Source organism: Setaria italica, chromosome V, assembly GCF_000263155.2.
Source record: "Setaria italica strain Yugu1 chromosome V, Setaria_italica_v2.0, whole genome shotgun sequence".
In the NCBI taxonomy this organism is placed as follows: Eukaryota; Viridiplantae; Streptophyta; class Magnoliopsida; order Poales; family Poaceae; genus Setaria; species Setaria italica.
In genome coordinates this window covers 27,933,073-27,950,750 of record NC_028454.1, presented here as the reverse complement: position 1 = coordinate 27,950,750, position 17,678 = coordinate 27,933,073, and the positions used below count along the sequence as shown (strand labels likewise).

Sequence of the window (17,678 nt, the reverse complement as noted above, 5' to 3'; positions counted from 1 at the left end):
TGGGGCTCACTGCTTGCAGCAGCGGTGGCCGTTGTGGCCGTGACTTTGGTCGAGCGGTGGCCGGCGCTGGCAATGACCCGCGAGTGCAGCGCTCCGTCAGGAGCTGGCCCCCAAAGCAGGTTGCCATGGCATTCTGACGCACCCGCCTCCGCATGGCTATCCTGGATTAAGGCCGATAGCACTACGTCAGTTGGCAGGCGCTGGTGGCCAGGGGCGCAAAGCAACGAGCAAGAGAAGCTCAGCTCTTGAGCGCTGCCACAGTGCCACCGCTACCAACTCACCTCGCTTCCTGTTGCTTAATTGCCTTCCACTCTTCTTCGATCAAAAATTAGTTTCCTTTGTTTATCTACTTACTGCAAGCTGTGCCTCACCATTAAGACTTGTACACAAACTGGCAATTAGGAACTGAAGAACGACACTTGATGATTTGAGTACCAACATTGCCACACATAGGTTATGAAATGATTCTGGTACTGTAAATTAAGATATGATTTTGTAGATTCGCTCTCCTATGCCATTGTATCGTTGTGACTGACTGACTCGCATTGTAGATATATAACCAAAACTAAAAGAACTGAAATTTAATTTTTGTAATACAAACCAAAAATATTTTATCATCAGGTTGATTACTATAATCTGTAATTTTCATTTTCTTTCGTAATTTATACTACCTGCATTCTTAAATATATGACACTATTTTTTTTCAAAACTACAAGTTGAACCTAAAATACTTTTGCTGTAGACGTAATGGTACTCAGTTTAGTTTATTTAACTAATTCATTAAATAGATATTGTTGGTCAAAAGTTTGAGGGGAAAAAATCAACAGTGTCATATACATTTAAGAACAGAGGGACTAATTTATTCTAAATCCTGATCATTACTCGGTGCCAAGCACTGAGTATTGGTTTGTATGCAACTTTCTTAAAGCTCTTAAGGATTACACTAGCAGTACGCCATTTTCTTAATATTTGGCAACGATAGGATGCAAAAACTAAAATACATATTAGCCTTTTTTATGAGTTTCATTTCATAAATATTCCATCCATTGGATTCGTATATTGAATTCAAGAAATTAGATATAAAGTTCGATGACCTTTAGGTTTGATTATCAATGACCGTGGTTGTCATGGTCTAGACTGATTTGAATATCCAATGCCTACGCACAACCTTTTTAATTAGGCACATGAACATAGTGAGTACGAACTGATAGAGGAAAAGGCTGGACTCGCAATATCAGTAACACCATAAACTTATTTATAAGTTGTCTTTATTAATTATCCTAACAGATACATGAAGGGCATGTCTACATTTTGCTACAAAATTTTTATCATAGTTTGCTCTAACTTTTCATAAGTGGTCTTAATTATGTCATGAGTTTATGACCAGTACAGCTTCCATCACTGTATTCATAAGCACAATATGTTTGTATGTCCCATAACGAACTCAGAAGCTGGCCAAACAATGGCTCAACTCCGGCAGGGCGCGGCAAAAGCCGCGCCAGAGTTTCTAGTCCACATCTAATCTGATATGTTGGCTTCGGAGCCGCTCATCATATCTCATCCTATCTCTGATCTTTGAGCTCATGGCAAAAAAAATTTAAGAAGCGAGCGTGATTTATTCCGGATAATGAATTGCAAAACTATTCACTTATGGTGATTTTCCTATCTCTATTTTACTCGACTAGTCAGGTACATTGTGGGGTCATGGGCAAGAGCTAGTGTCAAACCGCATAATCTATCTATACCATAAAGAGCGAGAGAATTAAGGTCAATTTCCAAATAGAGTTATACCCACGTACCTTTCACACCAGGACCAACTGCACTACGATGGATGACGAAACGGAGGCGGGAGGGTCATTTCGTCTTACTCCGACTTTGAAAATCGGCCTCCCGCGCCTCTCTTTTTGCACCGCGCCTATTTTTAGCTCAATTCAACCTGCTGGTCACACTAATCCATGCACCGTCCGTCAACCAGGGATTTGTGAATCGATCAATCACAGATTAGTCAATCAATCCCGCTATTCCCCGGCACCTCACATTTCCTTTTGCGTTACATCCATGTTATATATAAACCCCAGTCCATTACTCTCGCTGCATCCGCTCCCGCCGTCATCCATTGGTTTCGCTGCCCCCGTCCATTGCCGGCATCAGTGGTGAAGGCACGTCCGTGGTGGAGGCCAGCAACCAGGTCGCTGGTGCATCCCTAGGTATGTGGTGTGTCATTCAAATTCGTTGTTTACGTTCGGTGTCAGGTGCAGTCATTAGATGTGAATTTTGTTGAAACGCGTGTCGATGCTGGAAGAAGTTGATGTGTGATGCACGTGATCAGAAGAAACTGAGTCCATTGTAGATCGATTTTCTGCCGTCTCCTTTCCTGTTAGTTGACTGTTGAGGTATATTCTCTACTCCTGTTATAGCCTCTGTTTGTGCTGATACTAGCTACCATTGCCTATTGAAATTTTATCTATGGTTTCCCCTCTGTTATGGTGCGTCAGAGATGAGTAGGAGCCTCTGTTTGTGCTGATTTTCAAGGATTCGAGGACCTGCAGATGCGAAAATTTCCGCAGGGGCCTCTGCGAGAAGGACATTTATATTTTCATTTTCTTTGTGCTGATTTCTTCAAAACAATGTACTGAGATTTAGAGGAATATTTTTTGTTTGGGACCTAGAGGTATTTCTATTGAGCTCATGACATGATTTGCAGGTTTCAGAAGATATTACATCAGAACTAAACGCAGATGACATAGACGTAGCTGCAGACGGTGCAGAGGCAGGTGCTCGTCAAGATGAAGGATGAAAGGGGCGGACATTAAATGTTGTTCAATTGGTTACGAATCGATTGTCAAACCGAGTTAGTATAAGCTTCTTTAATTGTTAACAATTGTTAACAGAGACTAAGATGTGCAGAGCTCTTGGAATTTCCGATTTCTAATACCTTTAGTGTTGTAGGAATGTCATCTGATTCTCGTCCTTTCTTTTGGTTCACTGTCAATTTTTGTATAAAAAATCAACATATCATATATTTCTTATTTCCTTATTCTCCTTTTCAACAATGTAAAATAGCATGCATGTGTAATTTTATACGATGATGGTGTATGTTTTCTAGGTATATTAATTTGTGCTTCATTGTTTCAGGATCATATCATTCATAATTTTGTAAAACTGCATGCCGGATGATGCGCCTCGCGCAACCCTGACTAGGGCGCACCAACGTGTATGCCGCGCCATCCTCACAGGACATCTACCTCAATGCCAAGGCCATCATGGAAGCCGCTCTCTGCACCGGCAGCCAGGTTTGCCCACCGTCCAGTGCCTGCTGCTCAAGCTAGCAATCTTATGCACACCACATGTTTGTTGAAATGCACTAATCCTTGTCATTTAAGTTCTTCATCTGGTGTTACTTCCTGCATCTTGTCATTTGACGGAGTAAATTTTTATATTTTGGATCACGATTTGATGCTCAGATGACGCTGCTGATGCAGGATGCACACGGGTTTTGTAGGTCACTGTTACTGCTATGGGGTTCATGTTCTTGTCTTCAGTGCTTCTCTGGTTTTTCTGCTATCTCCGGTGGTAGGTGATATCTTTACTAGCCTTGCAAAATGGCAATGCTGCTTCGTGTACATGTTTTTTTAATGATAATCACATGTTACAGCCAAGAGCCCAACAGCGACTGAAGATAAAATTAATAGAGATCATGGATAATCTGCTCAATTCTTATAAGTTTGATCTTATTCAGATTAATGGTTTGTTTTAAGGTGATATGCTCAATTTTTTCTTATTAGTTTACATGTAGCTTTATGATGGTTGGTGCAATCAGCTGCATGCTATATTGTTATTTGTGGCATGTTTACTTAGATATATTTCTGAACACTGATTTTGCTCATGGTCATTAAGATGTCTGCATGGCTGGGCAGGCTCGCAGCAACAAGATCGAGCCGTCGCAAGTCGTCTCAGGCTCTCAGGTCGGACGGTGACAGGTGAGGCGGTGGCGGTCAAGCCGTGACTCAGATGATCCGCCTCCTGACTCGAGATACGTACTCGTACCAACGCTGTTCGATTGCTACAAATGGAGAGAGATTTTATTACGCCCCCGACATTATTTTAGCCCCCTGTCCCGTCCCGTCCTGGCCCCACCCCTCCCGTTTCCATTCCCCAATTGCCCCTCCCCCTCCGCCGTTTCCGTCCCCGTCTCTCTCACACATTCCCCCTCCCCTCCCCTCCCCTCCCCTCCCCTCCCGCCGCTGCAGCCGCGATTCAATCTGCTCTCCTCCCCCCTCCGCCGCTTACCGCTGCCCCGCCGCCACGCCGCTGCTAGGGTTTGGACTCGGGGGCTCCCCGCCTCAGCGTCGCGCGAGCCACGCACCCACCGCCCCGGCGGGCGTCCGTCCGTCCGTCCGCCGCGGAGGCGTCGGCGGCACCATCTCCGTCGCCGCTTGCTGCTTGCGCTAGGGTTGCGGCGCCTGGCCGGCGCGCCGCGGGAGCAGCAGCCATGTCGCAGACTAACTGGGAGGCGGACAAGATGTGAGGATTTAGCTTCTCCATTTCTCGAGTGCTGTCTACTCCTCCTCCTTCCCTTGCCCGTTTGATTCGCGCCGTGTTTTGCGGGCGCGTACTTTTGTCTGGCTGCTGCCGCGTTGTGCGGGGACGATATTTTTGTGCTAGAATCGCGGGGCAGGTTCCTGGTTGTGTCCCGTATGGCGTTCGAGGGGACGCGGACCAGCTAGGGTTTCGGGAGACCTCCATTACAGCTTTGTTTTCCTTTGTCACTGCGTGCCCCTGCAGTTTTGGCTCGGGGGATGAGTGTTTCGGATTCTATACATGAGTGCTCATTTCCGGTGTTGGTTTTGGAAGAGCAGGATAACCGATTTGGGGATTTGAACCAGGGGGTCGGGGGGTTGGCAGATTTAGTGCTCTCGGATTTCAAGAGAAATGTCGTGATTTTAGCCTTAGATTGTGAATGTTCAGTGGTTTTGTTTGAGCTATCAGGGGGGCAATTTCCTTTTCCTAGTCTGGGGTCATATCTCTGACCTATTCATAACTATTTTGTGGAAAGTGGACAGGGCTAAGGATGTCTTATTAATTGAATCAATAGGTTGTTGCCAGTAATATGAACTGTGATTAGCCGAACAACAATGCTTAGGATCATTTTAGCTAATGATTTACAAAAAGATAAAAGTCGAGGAAACAAAACTAGTAGCATAACTGTATTGTTGAAGATATACTTTTTCCCGATTCTCTCTGTAATGCTATGTATTCATTTCGTCTCTTTTTGTTAAGTTTATTAGCTATCTATTTATGTTCTGTTTGAACATCGGTATATATTTGTGGCTGAATAGTTGTATGATGAATATTTCCTTTAACCGCTCCATTCTGATTATTTAATTACTTAATGAAACAGGCTGGATGTTTACATATATGACTATTTTATGAAGAGAAATTTGCAGGCAACTGCAAAGGCCTTCCAAGCAGAAGGGAAGGTCTCTTCAGATCCAGTTGGTATGTATTTGTCTGCAAGTTGTGTGAACCATCTTTTTATCTTGTGAGTTTTAGCACTTATTTTCTCTCTTATGTCAAGACTATATTATTTACTACCTGTAAAATTCCTTTTTTTTTGCAGCAATTGATGCACCTGGTGGCTTTCTGTTCGAGTGGTGGTCTGTTTTTTGGGATATATTCATAGCACGAACAAATGAGAAACATTCGGATGTTGCAGCGTCATATATTGAAGTTAGTGTTTATGCATTCAGCTGTCTTTTCATGAACAAATTTTATTTAACGCGTGAATGTTTTTTTTTGGCTTCTGTTATATGCCCTTCAACAAAGAGTAAATTCTTCTGTGCTTTGGGTTAAAGAACATCTAGAATTAGAACTTTAGGCCTGTTTGGACCAGAGGATTTTATTTTCCAAATAAGGAAACTAACTGTTCCTTCTCTTTGAATTTGCTATGTTCAAGATAGGCTATTAGTTGTTACAAGGGCATTGTTTGTAAAGGAAGCCTGACCTCTTTTTAATATTGCATTGTATACACTTGCTTCAGGAGTTTAGTAGCTTCTATTGATCAACTGCTTGTTGCACATCTCAACTTCTTTGTGGCCTGGCCTGACTGATATTCTGTTCATAGCATGTGTTTATCTTTATTTTCTTTTGTTATACATGTTTTATTTTTTTGGCTCCTGGGGGTATTTTGTTACCTAAAGCCCTAAATTTAGAAATCTTGAGGCTGTGGTTACTGCATAAATAGCCATGGGTGTTGGGAGGGTCTGTTATCCCAGCAATACTAATTCAGATACAAACCACTAAATTATTCCAGACTCAGCTCATGAAAGCCAGGGAGCAACAGCAGCAACAGCCACCCCAACAGAGGCAGCAGCAGCCACAGCATATACAAATGCAACAAATGCTGTTACAAAGAGCTGTGCATCAGCAGCAGCAGCAACACCAACAACAGCAACAGCAGCATCAGCAGCAGCAGCAGCAGCAGCAGCAACAACCACAACAGCAGCAGCATCAGCAGCAGCAGCAGCAGCAGCAGCAGCTGCAACAACAGCGTAGAGATGGTTCCCATCTTCTTAATGGTTCTGCAAATGGAATTTCTGGAAACAATCCTTTAATGCGGCAGAACCAAAGTACTGCAAATGTAATGGCAACAAAAATGTATGAGGAAAGGTTAAAGGTACCTTCCCAGAGAGACACTTTGGAAGATGCATCAATGAAGGTACATTATTAGACATTACCTAGGCTCAATGTACTACATTCTTTTGGCTGACTCCTTACCAGATAGTTTTTCTTTTGGGGGGTAATATTGTAACATGGAAACTCTGGTTGCAGCAAAGATATGGAGAGAATGCTGGGCAACTACTTGATTCAAATGAAGCATCATTGTTGAAAGCAGCTTCAAGTGGACAATCTTCAGGGTACTTGATGAACCTATGAATAGTGAAAATGCTACAACAGTATATGTACTGTATGTAATACAGCATAGCTGATGAGATTTAAAGAAAAAAAGTAGTGTGCTAATAAATTGAAGGAACAGGGTTCCCCGCAATGTCCATAGAAATTTACCATCTTAACCCCACAATTAATAGAGTAGATTGAACCAGCGTTTCCGTGGACTGTTCAATTGACTTGCGGATACGGGGGATGATTTAATCTTTGATTTTGATAAACTGTGGGTTCTGTTTTATGCAATTTGTTTTGTCATTTCTTGTTAAAAGCTTAATTTTACTTTGAACTATCCTTTGATTTACTCTGAAGATAAATTAGATATACACTAATAACTCTGCTTTACTAGGGTTTGTTGCATGTGCATTTTGGTGTTATTGCTCCATATAATGAAGACAGTAATGCTCTGGTTATGAAAACAAATGGGCATTGCACCTCCCAAGTGCTTTTTTTAATCATAAATCACGCACTTTGTTCTGAACCATAAACAGTCAATGCGTGCCTTAAATTTGGTAGTTAATGCAAATGGAATTTTGATGCTGAAGGGTTTTTTTAATAAAATTTGCTATAAGGGACTTAAAAGTGCCCCCTTTATCATAGGCAAATTTTGCATGGAACTGTTGGTGGCTTGTCAGGCACTCTGCAACAAGTTCAGGCCAGAAGTCCCCAACTTCCTGGGCCTGCTCAGGTTAGTCTTCTTGGTACCCTGGTTTGTCTAGTATATTACCTTTAATCATAAAAGATCCTCCACACTTGGTAGAGAAAAAAAGAGTAAACAAGAAGTTAAAGGGTACGTTCCTTATTGTATTCCTATTATTAGCAGAGTATCAAGACAGAGATCAATCCCATTCTGACGCCCAGAGCTGCAGGCCCAGAAGGATCATTTATTGGTGTCCAAGGTATTCATCTACTCCTTGGGATTACCTTTTAACTGTCAACTGTTTCTGATTTCAACTTAAATAGCTTCCTTAGTCTTGCTTAAAAAGTTATGCTGGGCATATTCAACCTTGTCAAATAATAGTCTTTCTGTAGCTAAATTAGATGTGATCTTAACAGGATCCAATCAAGCTGGGAACAATTTGACTTTGAAAGGATGGCCACTCACGGTAAGGTTTATTTATGGTTAAATGTATATTCCTCTTGTATTTCTTCATCGTTGTTGCATGCAGGGTTGAAACTTAAGAATATATTCCTGGAGATACAGACCTAAGCGCTTTCTATTTAAACTGCTTCCATTGAATTTTAATTAAACCTGAATTTTCCAAATAGAATTAGATATTAGCTGGAAAACACTCCCTAGTTAGTATTCAATTCAAAATATCTTGATCTAAACTGTCTGGGATTTTCTCCAATCACTGCCAGTAAACTTTCCAAACTCCTCCTGGAATGTTTCTGCACACTGTCCTGCCTTGGTTCAGCTTGGGCTGAACTTCCCTTTTTTTGGTTAAAATATAGTACTCCCTTCAGTCACAAACACACAATATTTTTAACATGGTTTCGTCAATATATTCTGAAATATTTAGATTGTAAACATGAAAATTGTATACTTGTCTTGAAAAGTAGTTTCACAATATCACAACTTTATTATGTTCTATTAATATATTCAAATGGAAAATTGACTGCCGGCATCCAAAACTTCAAGAATTTTTGGCAAGAGTGAGTTTATTTTCTTGGTGCACATGCTTGCTCTAGTTTTTAAATGGTTTAGTTTTTCTTGTAGTACCTCCACATGGGAGGGGATAGGGGTATGTCAAAATTTGCTGTCTCATCTGTTTTTGTTTTGGATGACAGTATGCCACAGAATGATATTATTATTTTTTCAACCGTAGGCCATCTTTTGCAAAATTTTACCCTGCATGGCCAACCTCGTGTCGCTTTTGAAGTCTATCCTTAAATTTGCATGGCCCTTGTATGCCAAACAAATGATTTTGGCAGTTTGTGTACAACATAAATATAGCAGATTACAAATAGTGTCATTGATAAGAATTTCAGAGGAATCTGCAAACTTCAGTCTACTCCCTCCATCCCATAAATAGTGCAATCCTGCCATTTGAAAAGAAAAATCGCACAAAAGAGTGCAGCCCTAGAAATTGGACCGCAACTACTTGCCTAATTAAGTGGTCATGTTTGATCTGCATGCCAAAATTAACTCCTGCCTGTGATTTTAGGAAGTCTGGTTAGTTGCATGCGGCTAACATATGAGGGCATGAGAGTCTTTTCACGCCACTTCTAATCTGTTTGAAAAAAAAACTAGGATTGCACTCTTTATGGGACGGAAGGAGTTTAGTTCAATGTATTGGCAAATGGCACTTGTGTGATTAGGGTTTGCTATCAGGTACTACCTTTTAACCTCTTCATGCTTTGTTTTTACAGGGACTTGAGCAACTTAGGTCTGGAATTCTTCAGCAGAAATCATTTATTCAGAATCAACAGCAATTGCACCAGCAGATCCAGATGCTGACTCCGCAGCAGCAGCAGCAGCTTATGCTGCAGGCTCAGCAAAATATGTCTTCGCCAACATCTAGTGATGTTGACAATAGAAGATTGAGGATGATGCTAAACAGCAGAAATGCTGTTCTTGGCCGGGATGGGCAGACAAACAGTGGCACTGATATTATTCCAAATGTTGGCTCTCCTAGTCAAAGTGGTGGCGATATAGATATACTTATAAAGGTATATCTTTTGACTTCTGCCTTGTGGCTTTTCATTTATCAGAGTTGTATGATTGCACTGTTGGTGGTAAATACTCGTCATCTCTTCTTAGCTTCTTATATTTATGGGACAAACTCAAGTTTTTAGGAAAATTTGATGGATCATGGGCTCCTGGCTATGCCTAGATGGCACTTTGTATCAATATGATCAAAATGAACATTGTGGAATTCCTTTCAGTATGAACAAAAGTACAAAATGAACATAGTACATATTGTTTTGACTTTTGGTATAATTTGGATTTGTTACAAACAACTTTGAATATAGTTGACCTTGATCTATTTATTGCCAAATTTGTCTTAGCATCTGTGATAACATATAAACAGTGAGTTATTTGCCATTTTCTGTGACTTCTAAAGTATCAAATTCTTCACAAAATTGGTTGACATAACAAGGCATTTGTAATTGTAAAGTTCTAGTGAAACAAAATGAACTTGGACTATCTATCAATTTTCCTAGTAGTTATCCTGTATTCTTATCATATGTGCTTGCTTCCCATGTTCTTATGCATGTATATGAGCAATGCTTGAATTGCTATTCTGTTCCTTTGAAGCAGCAACATGCATGAGTACCCTCCTTAGTTTTGGTTTCTAGCCCTTTTCTGCACCATGTTCTTATACAGATTTTCTGTGTAGTAGAAGAAACTTGCTCAGCAGCAGCAACTGTTACAACAGCAAAACAATAGCCAGCAGCAGCCGCAGCAACATCAGCTTCAGCAACCTGCTGTCTCTAGCCAGCAATCCCAAAGCTCAAATCAACTTCTTCAACAAGAAAAGTCAGGAATTGGAAGTATGCCTGTTGACGGGGGCATGCCAAACACTTTTGGGGGAGCTGAACAAGTACGTGCCAGTTGTATGCCTGTGATGCCTTTTTATTTCATTTTGTATGGATGTTCAAACCTAACATGCTCTGATTCATGGTATGTGCCTGTTATACATCTGTCCTGGCATACCAAATATACTATATATTGACAAAAAATTATGGTATGTGCCTGTTATACATCTGTCCTGGCATACCAAATATACTATATATTGACAAAAAATTATGATAAAGCTTATCTCATGCTGCTTTTGGTTTGAAGTCGGAAGTCTTGTATGATCAATATGTTTCACCTTTATGGTAACATCTGTGACCAATTCAGTTTGTAGAGTTCTGGACCTGATTACCTAGCTCCATTTTATATTTTTCTGGCATAAAAAACAACATATTGTTGTGTTTCATTCTTTGCACTACAGTTGATTTGTCCTATTCACTGGAATTATGTTGCTTTGTGTGTTGACAAGTGACTGTAGGGCTCACTGTGATGATCTTCATCTTTTGTCTTGTTCAGACAGCAAAGAAGAGAAAGAAGCCAGGTTCATCCTCTGGCAGAGCTAACAGTTCAGGAACAGCAAATACCGCTGGCCCCTCTCCAAGTTCTGCACCCTCGACACCTTCCACTCATACACCAGGAGATGCAATGTCTGTGCAGCAGCTGCAGCAGAATGGTGGTTCAGCTAAACCCATGGTAATGTTTGGCTCTGATGGCACTGGGAGCTTGACATCTCCTGCAAACCCCTTGGTATGCACATATATTTTAAGCATTATGGGATTTTTTTTTTGCCAAATGTAATGTGACAGTATCGTAACTGAAACATTTTCTTTCAGGATGATGTGGACCGTTTGCTGGAAGATGGCTCCTTGGATGATAATGTTGAATCCTTTCTATCACAGGATGACATGGATCCTAGAGACAACTTGGGGCGCTGCATGGATGCTAGTAAAGGTGTGTTTTTGTTTCCTTCTGGTACCTGGTTTGATTTTAATTTATCCTTGAGAGAGTGAGCTATTATCCATGATATCAATATTTCCTTATGCCTGTTGTATTCTACCATATTATCCTCCTTTTTTAAGAAAAATGTATTGCTTTTGTTTTACTTTGAAAAATGTTTGTCATTTCATCTATTCACTGGTTAGGTAAGAAAATACCTCCTTAGCAGATCATTATTCCTAATGACCTATTGCATTCTATTTTTGCTACTGGCATTTTACATAATTATTTCAAAGCATATTATACTTTCTTGGCCGTACGAAAGCAAAATGTATGAAAATATACTTTTACTTCATTGTATTATTTTTTCCAGCATCCAGTGCATACCTGAAGATCTGTTTGTTCCAGGATTTGGTTTTTCTGAGGTTGCAAAAGCACGTGCAAGTTCAACCAAAGTTGTTTGTTGCCACTTCTCATCTGATGGCAAACTGCTTGCTACTGGTGGTCATGATAAAAAGGTGTGTTCATTAGCATAGGACTTTCACTTCACAAGTTTTAGAGAGGCTTAAATTACTTACCTTCTCGTACTCTGTACAGGTTTTTTTGTGGTGTACAGAACCCCTAAAGTCTAAATCTCAACTGGAAGAGCACTCGTTTCTGATCACTGATGTTAGATTTAGCCCAAGCATGTCACGCCTTGCTACATCCTCCTTTGACAAAACTGTGCGGGTTTGGGATGCTGATAATGTATGCTACTCATTATCTTTTTCTGGCAACAGTGCATTAGAAGGTGTTCTGCATCTTAGAATGCTAATGTCTAACTGTTTGTGTATATGCAGACTGACTATTCGCTCCGCACTTTCACGGGACATTCAGCATCTGTTATGTCACTTGATTTTCATCCAAATAAAGAAGATATGATATGCTCCTGTGATAGTGATGGGGAAGTGCGCAGCTGGAGCATAAATAATGGTAGCTGTCTGACCTGTGTTAAGGTGTTTAAGGTATGATATTAATACCTTTTATTTTTCATGGGATCATGGGCTTCAACATTTGTTCTGACGTTGGTTTTGGGCCCATTCTTATTTTGCCATCCCAGGGTGGTGCTACTCAGATGAGATTTCAACCTTGCAAGGGAAAATATCTAGCAGCTGCCTCTGAGAAGACTATCTACATACTTGATGGGGAGACACAACATTCTTGTAGAAGTCCCTTGCAGGTTGGTTGCCAAGGATGCTAATATCTTCTGAGTGTTGAGGATGCATTTCCATCTCGTTATAGCTACATGCAACTTATGACATGTGTCTTTAGCTTCTTTTAGGTTACATTTGTACCAATTGTGATACACATCTTGACAGTTTAGTACATGCTGTTGGTTGGATCAAGAATAACTTTACTAGAATTTGATCAGCTTTAAGCCATGCTGGTTTTAACGATGCTGAATTTCATTCGGTTTCACATGGTATCTGTTTTGCATTTGGCAAACGCAGAGCATTTAACTGTAAAAGCTTGTTATGTGTAGGGGCACAATAAGAATATTCAATCCCTTTGTTGGGATTCTACTGGTGACTATCTGGCTTCTGTCAGTGAAGACTCTGTCAGAATTTGGTCATTCACTCCCGGACATGATGGTGATTTTGTGAATGAGTTGAATTGCAGCGGGAACAAATTCCACTCATGTGTTTTCCACCCAACTTATCCATCATTGCTAGTAATTGGTTGTTATGAGGTAAGTTATTCATTATGTGAGCACAACGGCAGTCCTTTTTCTGAGGATGGTTATACATTTTTTTTAATTTGATGTCATGCAGTCTTTGGAACTTTGGGACATAAGGGAGAAGAACACCATGACCCTCAACAATGCGCATGAGGGTTTGATTGCAGCCCTTGCAGCATGCAGTGCAACAGGGAAGGTTGCCTCAGTAAGCCATGATAGATTTGTCAAGCTCTGGAAATGACCTGTATAATAGTGACCGATGTTGTCCATGTCGACTTTTACATTCTGTTTGTTAGATGATAGACAAACAAGACGGTTTTCTGCCTCAGATGACCACATGACGAAAAGGGTAGCTAACAAGACTCTTGAGCCACTTGGGCTCAAGAACTAACTTTGTTTTGTTTTGTGGTTGTCGTTGTATGCTGTTCAATATGCTACTGAAGCTTGTAGTTGTAACTTGTAACTCCTTATAGAAATGTTGGTTGAAGACTTCGAATTTGTACCCAGTACAAGTTACAAACTGTTTTTTTTTAATCTGCCTTGTATGCAGTTGTAGTGCATTTTTCCCTCTGTATGTTGTCCTTGTTGAATCCTAACATTGTGTGGACTTGTGGGGGCTTTATAGATAACCTCATTAAGGGTTAGTTTGAATCTTGAGCTCGTTCATATTACCCTGGAGGGTTACAAATTCACAAATGCGGTTGATTTTTTTTTTGAAAGGGCAGCATTATAATAATTTAACTGATCATTACAAACTACGGTTCAGTTTCACTCCGTAGGGTCGTTACACCAAACTGATCAGCTAATCTTGCTATTACATGAGCTGCCTCATTGCACGAATGCACCATCTACTAACATGGGTGAACGAGAAAAAAAAAACTAGTAAGTTTGTTGTGTCCTCAACGATTATTCCAACATGGGAATGGATCTTTCTGATGACGTTTTGACGATCTGAAGCCACGATCAATCGCAGAAGGTTTCCTCGGCAAAGAAAATAGCACACCTAACAGCAATGGCTTCTGCAAGTTCTGGATCGCCAAATTTTTGCACCAAAAGGCAACACGCAGCTCTGAATTGTCCCATATTATCCCTGATCACAAGTTCCACACCACTGCGAGGCGGATCTTTGAAGTTTGCGACATTAATCTTTGAAGTTTGCTACATAATCATTAACGACCCATCCGGCGGTCAGATGGTGGAATCCATATAGGAGGAGAGCATTCAGATTCACACCTGGGTGATGTGTATGTAGTTTAAATAAGTGCAGCAATGTCATTTCCACATAGGCTTTTGCTCGCTGTACAACTGAATGGGGGTGCCCTTCATTTTTTAAGTCCATTTCTTGTCTCCCAAATACGCCAACGGTGAACACCATTGCTTCCTCATCAGAACTCAAGCATCAGCTAGAATTTTTTTTGTTTAAAAAAACACCACTGTCTGATTGGAGCCATGTAATTCAACTTACATTTGAGGCCAAATACCTTTTTCATTTCACGCCAAATTTCTTCTCTCCTAGATACACACATCACCTAAAATCTCACTTTTACCGTGCACTGCAAACGCCCTAACGCAGCAAGGGCTTCGTCTGCCTTCCAGGTTCGAAGACATGATGCCTCCTTGTGCCCTGCTTGGAGATGCCCGCCTTGCTCTCCAGGTCGCTCTCAGTCTGCACATCCAAACCGACAAGCACTAGGCGTAGGCGACTTCCCCAATGGGTTCCAGCTCCAGAGCTCCTCCAACCTACACCATCAGGAGAGGGGTCGAGGGATCGGAGACCAAATGGCTTCAGCATCAGGCGTCCAGGCGACGTGGTAACCTCTGCTGGATTTGGGACCCGGCATGGACTCCAGCCAAGGCAAGTTCTCCTCTCGACCTGTCTGAGGATACCTGGCTCACCCTCACTGTAATGACTTCACTGGAGGACCATGTGCAGCTAAAGATTTTGTCTGTTGCAGTCTTTAGCTTTGGTGAGGTTGCAAAAGCAACTGCCAGTGGAAGCAAAGTTACTTGTTGCGATATCTCATCCGATGGCAAACTGCTTGCTACCGGTGGCCATGATAAAAAGGTGTCATCACCAGCACAGGGCTCGGATCCGATTTCACCATTTTTTTACGAAAAAAAGGACCCTCCATTTAAATTACTCACCTCACCTGCTCTTACTCTGCGCAGGCTGTCTTGTGGTGGGCAGAGCACCTCCAGCCTAAATCTTCTCTAGAAGAGCACTCGATGCTGATCACTGATGTTAGATTTAGCCCAAGCATGCCACGGATCCTTGCTACATCCTCCTTTGACAGAACGCTGCGGGTTTGGGATGCTGATGATGTATGCTTCTCATTATTTTTCGTTCTTTTTTTCCTCTCAAAATGCTATTATTGTCATATGGCAATAGTGCATTAGAAGACGTTCTGAGGCTCAAAATGCATCATCTAACTAGAAGTAATTGCAACGCCTAACTAACTGTGTATGTGCAGACTGAGTATTCACTCCGCACTTTCACAGGACATCAAGCACCTATCATGTCACTTGATTTCCATCCTAATAAACAGGATGTGATATGCTCCTGTGATAGTGATGGGCAAGTGCATAGCTGGAGGGCAAATTATGCTAACTGTCTGACCTGTGTTAAGGTGTCCAGGGTATGTAGTAATAGCTTTTAAAATCTTTCATGGGATCTTTTGCTGAACATCCAATCGTGTTTTTTTCATCGCAGGGTGTTGCTGTTCAACTGAGATTTCAACCTCTCAAGGGAAAATATCTAGCAACAGCCTCAGAGAAGGCTGTCTTCATACTTGACGGGGAAACACAAATGGCCAGTAGAAGCCCTTTACAGGTTTGTTACCAAGGATCACAGTCAAAATGTGTTGCAATTTATAACGTGCCCTATCTTTAGCTTTTCCAGGAGTAATACCATTCGTAGTCATTCTTGCAACAATCTACTAAATGCCACTGAACTGAGAATAGGTTCATTACAAACTTGGTTATTGAACTGTTTGCAGTTTCCAAAGTTCCATTGAGAATAAGTTCATGACAAATTTCAATTTCATTAAGTACCATAATATTTACCCTGTAGTTTTTTCGTGATGCTGAAATTTCAATAGGTTTGGAATAGGATCTTTTTACATTTTTTTCGAAAGTTCCATTGTCCAAGATTTAATGTCCGATTATCTAAGCAGAAATTCTGTTCGTTTATAGGGGCACTCTAAGACTATTCAATCAGTTTGTTGGGATTCTTCTGGTGACTACCTGGCTTCTGTCAGTGAAGACTCAGTCAGAATATGGTCGTTTACTTCTGGGCATGATGGTGAATTTGTGCACGAGTTGAATAGCAGAGGGAAAATGTTCCACTCATGCGTTTTCCACCCAACCTGTCCATCATTACTAGTAATTGGTTGCTACAAGGCAAGTCTCTCTCTCTCTCTCTCTCTCTCTCTCTCTCTCTCTCTCTGGTTATAACATTGGTTGGTTTTTACTTTTATGCCGTACAGTCTTTGGAACTCTGGGACATAAGGGAGAACGAATCAATTACGCTCAACAATGCACATGATGGTTTATTTGCAGCCCTAGCAGCATCGAGCGAAACGGGGCACATTGCCTCAGTAAGTCTCGATAAAACTGTCAAGCTGTGGAAATGACTAGTTTAATCGGTCTGTTATATGTTGGACGAAAATGTTGGAGAACTAACCATGTTATTTGTTTTGTGGTTGTCGTTGTTACATTGTATGTTGTTCAACATGATGCTGAAGTGCTGAAGCTTGTCATTGTAGCCTTGTGAACTCGAACACTACTTATGATACTAAGTATTTAGTGGGTCACGCAGACACCCAGATCTGAACAGGGGATAAAGGATTTGCATTCCCCTGCCTTAAACTTGTCCATGCCGCCAAATCTGATTGTAAATTGAGAGAAATCTTATTAATCCATTTACTATACTAATTATTTCTCGTACCAGGAGATTACTAAATCCGCTATTTTTTTCAATAAGCATTCTACCACTAACTATGCACCAGAGTATGGCTTCTCTGCTTTTTCCTTTTGGTATGACAATTTCCAAATCAAAACATTCTTCCTATTAAGATAGGAATTGGGTCTTGCTTGTGAGGGGGGAGGTGCAGAATTAGATCTAATATATATGATGTGTAGCTGGCAGATAGTAGAGATGAGGGCTAAATCCACGTTGTCCCGTCGCTCAATCCATCTATTTTTCTTTCGCGCTACTGAGGCCCCGTTTTCTTCCACTGACTTATTTTTAGCACCCGTCATATCGAATATTTAGATACTAATTAGGAGTATTAAATGTAGACTTCTTTCTCTCCCTCTTTTTTTTGTTTGTTCCCTGGGTGGGTTGATTCGGTTTTTATTTTTTTTTTTGTTCTGGTTTGTGTTTATGGATTGATTTTGAGGGTTTATTTTTTTTTGTTTTTGTTGTTGTAATTGTTTGGTTAGTGTATGTTCTAATGAGTTATTAATTGTTCGCTGTTGTTTGAGTGTTGTTCTAGGGGGGTGTGTTGTGGCTTGTTTTTCCGTTTTGTTTTTTTTTTGTTCCCGGTTAGTTTTTTA

General features: G+C 41.0%; 1 protein-coding gene and 1 long non-coding RNA gene across 3 annotated transcripts; both read left to right on the top strand.

The window, feature by feature from the left end:
• The first annotated feature begins 4,207 nt into the window (after window positions 1–4,207).
• Window positions 4,208–16,988, top strand: LOC101780706 (transcriptional corepressor LEUNIG). Of its 2 annotated transcripts, none has more exons than XM_022826820.1 (18): window positions 4,208–4,524; window positions 5,402–5,499; window positions 5,621–5,730; window positions 6,314–6,718; window positions 6,832–6,917; window positions 7,546–7,633; window positions 7,769–7,844; window positions 8,002–8,051; window positions 9,319–9,618; window positions 10,293–10,493; window positions 10,985–11,215; window positions 11,302–11,419; window positions 11,813–11,922; window positions 12,002–12,151; window positions 12,244–12,408; window positions 12,504–12,623; window positions 12,927–13,133; window positions 16,607–16,988. In XM_022826820.1, the coding sequence occupies exons 1-18, from the start codon at window positions 4,493–4,495 to the stop codon at window positions 16,751–16,753; spliced, it is 2,694 nt and encodes an 897-aa protein (XP_022682555.1). In that variant the 5' UTR covers window positions 4,208–4,492; the 3' UTR covers window positions 16,754–16,988. The 2 variants fall into 2 exon arrangements, with proteins under 2 accessions (XP_022682555.1, XP_004969116.1); XM_004969059.3 differs by lacking the exon at window positions 16,607–16,988 and adding an exon at window positions 13,216–13,743 and having other exon boundaries at window positions 4,209–4,524.
• Window positions 14,628–16,514, top strand: LOC111257377. The gene is made up of 4 exons (XR_002677778.1): window positions 14,628–15,186; window positions 15,291–15,757; window positions 15,832–15,951; window positions 16,314–16,514. It is a non-coding gene; the product is annotated as an uncharacterized LOC111257377 (long non-coding RNA).
• Window positions 16,989–17,678: the final 690 nt, after the last annotated feature.

What these genes read in the sequence shown, in the direction of transcription:
- LOC101780706 (XM_022826820.1), top strand. Translation starts at nt 4,493, where the DNA reads ATGTCGCAGACTAACTGGGAGGCGGACAAGAT. An exon ending in AACTTCCTGGGCCTGCTCAG is followed by an intron (nt 7,634 to 7,768) that starts GTTAGTCTTCTT and finishes TATTATTAGCAG; the next exon opens with AGTATCAAGACAGAGATCAA. An exon ending in CTTTTGGGGGAGCTGAACAA is followed by an intron (nt 10,494 to 10,984) that starts GTACGTGCCAGT and finishes TGTCTTGTTCAG; the next exon opens with ACAGCAAAGAAGAGAAAGAA.